A 4,797-nucleotide genomic window follows, 5' to 3' on the forward strand; every position below is an offset into this window, starting at 1 on the left:
CTTGAGAAGTCCCTGCCATGCCCTGGAAAGCACCAGCCAGGACAGGAGAGCTCTGGGGAGCCTCAGTCAGCTCTGCAGCAAAGCCATACCCAGGGCACGCTCCTACCAGTGGCTCTGTTCCCGCAGCATGAGAGGAACAGGGGAAAGAAGCTGGCCACCAGCCCATCACTTTCAGTGGGCAGGACTGTGGGGCACCAGTCTGCCTCATCGAGGGGAGGTGCAGGGAAACAAGGACTGATGGAGACCGCACGGAGGGGAAGAAACCACAGAAGGAAACAGAAGAGAATGTCTAGGGCAGGAGTCCCAGGAGGTCACAAGTAGGGAAAAGAGCAGGTGGTTTGGGAAAGGCAACAGGATCATGATAAAGGAAGAAATGAGGAGGGACAGACAGCAGCCCTGGCCACCCAGAACAAAGGGCAACAGAGCCCCTTGTAGCAGTCAGCCCCGTATTCCTACACACACACTTCAGCCTGAATTTCCACTTGCAAGGCTCTCACACATACTCCGGAATACGCTGCACCACATGAAGGCTCAAGAAGTACAAACAGTGCCATTTTTAACCTCGTATCATGATGGGAGTTGGGGAGAAGTCATGTTTTGAAAACCTAGGGCAGCAATACTGCCTTCCCTGCATGTTCTGCAGAGCCAAAGAGGGCTGTGTTGTGGGGGAAGATGCTGAACAGCTCTGAAAAATGTTTAACTTCTTTTTGCTTCTCTGACAAAACCAGATACATCAGTGAACCAACGAAAAACATTAATATCTTTTGTTTTTCACCAAAACTATCAAGGAAACTATCAAATACTACTTCTACAAGTATTTTTCACATTTTTTGGGGGGAGAAAAGCTCCCAAACCAAAAGTACTCATTTTCAAATGATGAAAGAAATTACATTTTCCAAAAGAGTTTTTAAAGAGTGTTTTAATGTAAAAAAGTTCTGATTGGACATCTTTCCCCTGTCCCAAAAGCTTTGCAAAAAATACAGGAAGAAAAATATTGTAGATGTTCTTTTACTACTATAACTAGTATTTTCATTATGCAGAAAAAAAAAAATGTTCTTCTATAATTTCCCACAATGGCTACAAAAAGTAGCCCCACTGTAGCAATAAAAATGGAGACTGGTAACTTTTTTTTAGTGGAGGTAAACTGTGAAACTTCAGTGAGTTATTTTGTTCCAATAGGAAACAACCTACACCGCTGGTAATCCCTGAAAATGTAAAAAATCATAATTTGACTGATTTTAGGATATTCAGAGATCGGAATTTTTTGAGTTACAAATCCAAATGCCATTCCCAAAGCACAATTAAAATTGTGTGTTCCTTTTGCCTTCTGAGCTTTAAGTTTTCCTGAACAACCAAGACAACTATGAAGTTACCTTAAAATCAAACAAACAAACAACAACAAAAAAAATCAAACAAAACATCCCCAAAGAACTCTTCCAGCCTTCCCCCCCCCCCCAAAAAAAACAACCCAAACCCAACCACAAAGCAAAGCAATGCCCCTCTCTAAGATCACCACACAGTCACCAGTGACTGGATGCTGCAGTCTGGAAGAACACGGTGCACTAAGGCACGTCAGGCTGTACTTTCATGTCTACCCAACAGTAAACGAAAATCCATCCACTGCTGCCAGCACACCTGTACAGGACGAGTGACCTTGTCCCCGCTGGGGCTGGGTTGAGCGGAGCTGTGAGCTTGCTCCTGGGGCTGCTGGGCTCCTCCGGCTCGGCACAGCCAGAGCTCCAGCCTCTCCATGCTGCTGGTCACTCATAGCACTGACTTGACTTCCTCATTCTTCAGCCACAAAGTAAGTAATTGCGTGCACGTGTGTGTATACTCGTATAGACGTACATGTATGTACATTTATATTTACACACTCCCCCCCCGCCCCTGCCAAAAGCCTAACTCACAAGGAGCCAATTCTCCACCGAGGGATTGCTACTAGAAAAGCCAACCAAAGCCAACCAATCAATAAATAATAATCTTGCTCTTTTCTGTGCTAGCTTTCTCCATGAAATACAGGCCTGTGATATACTTTATTTTTTACAGCAGAAGGGTGTCTAGTCATTTTCTTGATTCACTTTCAAGATTCTTCAGCTTTAGCTAATTTCACAGGCCAGGGAACAGAGATGATCCTATTCTTCCACCAAATCCGGCTCAATAGGATTCTTTCCACCCTATTTCCCAGATGTATGTTTGATTTTCTAATGTTCTCCCTGGTACAATAATCCCTCAGCTTGCTCTGTTTTACATTGCCTCTTTTGAATCCCTCGTCCTCCCCACAGCAGACCTGGAAGGCGAGGAACTGAGGATCCCTGTTCGGAGCCAGACCCCTGCATGTTTTTTGACCGCACAGGCTAACAGAGGCTCTGTTGTGTGCTGCACTGATCGAAACGTACCACCCCAGGGAGTGAAAAGCTGAGGATAGATTCACATTATACAATGTTAGTGCTATCAAAATACAGCTGGGCCTAAAGAGCCTTTTCAGAAGCTCTAGATCGTGCTTAAAAAGTAAATAAGGTGTCTCAAGGCACAGCTGCCTCAAAAATGCAGCTTAGTGAAACAGTTAAGACCATTTTACAACGTAGCATAGGAGGAAGCTGTATCTGTTCTCTTAGTTTCCTTACACACCAAAAGAAAAAGGGAAGAGACTAAACTTTAAATACTGAAGCTGCATATGTTTTGTTAATAACTAGACAAATGCCCTAACAGTATTTTGCCAAAAGTTATAGGGATGTAATATATTTGCCCTAGATACACAAATTAGGGCTGCTTTTTCAGACTGTTATTAGGTGTAAAAATCATCCAGGCAGACAAGCCCAGCACAAGGGCCTCTGCACCACTCCTACCCCAGGAAAGCGCTCCATGGCCCCTGCGGCTGTAACTCTAGCCCCTTCCCCTAAAGCAAAGGTGACGAAATGTATGGACTCTGGCCAGAGAAGGGCCACTGAAGGGAGAAAGATGGTGTCTCTGCTGGGTCCTCGTGCTTCAAAGCTCCACTGCAGAAAGCCAAATCTGGAGGTGCAACAGCCCAAAGCAGCAGCAGCACTCAATTCTTACGGAGTTGTGCCCCCAGAATAACAAGCTAGAGACAACTATAACAGTGCCAGGCTCTCAGAAGGAAATCATGAGAGAGCTCTGAACTAAGCTCTCATGAGTGACCCAGGGGCAGCACAGACTTCTCTGGGGCTCTGAAAGGCACAAACGTCCTGCATCCTCCCAGGAGGAATCTACTCCTGACCTATGTTTGGCCAATAGACTTTATCAAGGCAGGAGATGCTCTCTGCCTCCATATAGGATATGACCAAGAAATGAGTCTTTGCATGGAATTCTGCAGCAACTTTATTCTCCTTTATCGTTGCTATAATTTGTTTCTTCATCACCACCTGCACAGTTAATGAATTATATCTCATTAATCACTTAACTCTATTACTAAATCTGAGAAGAATCTTTATGAAGTTGGGTAGGAAGGATAACTACTGTTGTTGAACTACTGTATATTACATTCAAAACATTCTAGTTCCTCAGAACCCACTAAGAACCTCTTCTTTGACTTCAACACAAGTTCCCAGAAAAAAAAAAGGCTAAGAGCTTATATGGCTGAAAAAGATCTCATACACTGCTGTGGCCAGCCAGCTTCTTCCTTAGTCTGCTCAAATCATCACAGTGGAGACATTGCTGTTGGCCTTTTGGGGCAATACTTTTAAATAGATGCCACAGCAAACATTTTAACTCATTTTGAAATCTCTGGTTCTTGTGACAAATTTTTAGCCTTAGGGTAATATGAAAAGAGACAAGCTCACCAAAAAAAAAAAAAAGAAGAAAAAAAAAAAGATGGGGTGGTTGGGGGTGAAGAGCATTGCTGCAGCTAACAGAGAAGTGACATGCCAGTATGTTTGTGACACCTTACCTTATCCCCTGGCTGCGGTCTCATAAGAGATACTTGATCATAGCCTCGGCGAACCAAAGCCCACAGCGCATCAAGTTTGCCCTGTAATAATAATTAAAAACATGACCGAGAAATCTGGGGAAAACAGCATGAGATTAAAGTACAGGTGAGTTAATCCAGTCTTTCTGTATTAAACCATCTGCACCAACATCGCTCCTGTGCCCTTGCCCTCTGTATACCACTCATCTGGACAGACAGAAAAGAGACCTCAGTGGGGTAACATGTACCCGATATGCAACAGGCCAAATTCAGCCTGCTCAAAACTCACTAAGGATGACTGTAGTTTAATGTGAACAATTTCCCTAAGAGGTACGATTAGACAGGTGTTACGTTAACAAAAGGCAGAACAACAAAAGTACTGTACTGATGGGAGACAAGCTGGAGCATGGATAAACAGCCACAAGACTACCTACCTAGGCAGGCTGTAAAATTCACAGGTACTTTCCAGACAATAAATTCGAGCACTGTTAAACTGATCTGTGCTCCCTTGGCCTGCGCTAGCCCTCCAGCTTCCTTCTCTGTGAGCAGAGGTAACAGCTCTGCCCTGCCTCAAGGGTTGTGTGAGGATACATACATTAAAAGACAGAGAGACACCAGATACTATAATGACATGGGAGAAATGAGGAGGAAAGTGTAGAGAGACTGAGCGACTTGCCCAAAAAAAAATCAAACACTACATCTTGTGGCTGGACTAGAGGGGAACAGAGCTGAATCCCAACCCAAGGCCTTAGCCACAGTGCAGTTAAAGCAATGATGGTGCAGTTTTTTTGATCCCCTTTATATACTGTCTTGAGATGGCACAAAACAGCACACGCACCCCCCCCCCCCCCTCCCACCCACCCCACCCCCGC

At 44.5% G+C, this 4,797-nt stretch overlaps 1 protein-coding gene across 1 annotated transcript in view; it reads right to left on the bottom strand.

The window, feature by feature from the left end:
• The window catches only part of LOC104623201 (anthrax toxin receptor 1-like), a gene marked incomplete at its 5' end in the record, with an annotated part of 36,205 nt that overhangs the window by 14,232 nt on the left and 17,176 nt on the right, over positions 1-4,797 (bottom strand). Inside the window, one exon of the mRNA XM_010290215.1 lies at positions 3,908-3,988. Within this exon, the coding sequence (XP_010288517.1) occupies positions 3,908-3,988 (81 nt within the window). The remainder of the gene's footprint in view (positions 1-3,907; positions 3,989-4,797) is intronic.

The sequence above is a fragment of the Phaethon lepturus genome, unplaced genomic scaffold, assembly GCF_000687285.1.
Source record: "Phaethon lepturus isolate BGI_N335 unplaced genomic scaffold, ASM68728v1 scaffold47706, whole genome shotgun sequence".
Taxonomy (NCBI): domain Eukaryota; kingdom Metazoa; phylum Chordata; class Aves; order Phaethontiformes; family Phaethontidae; genus Phaethon; species Phaethon lepturus.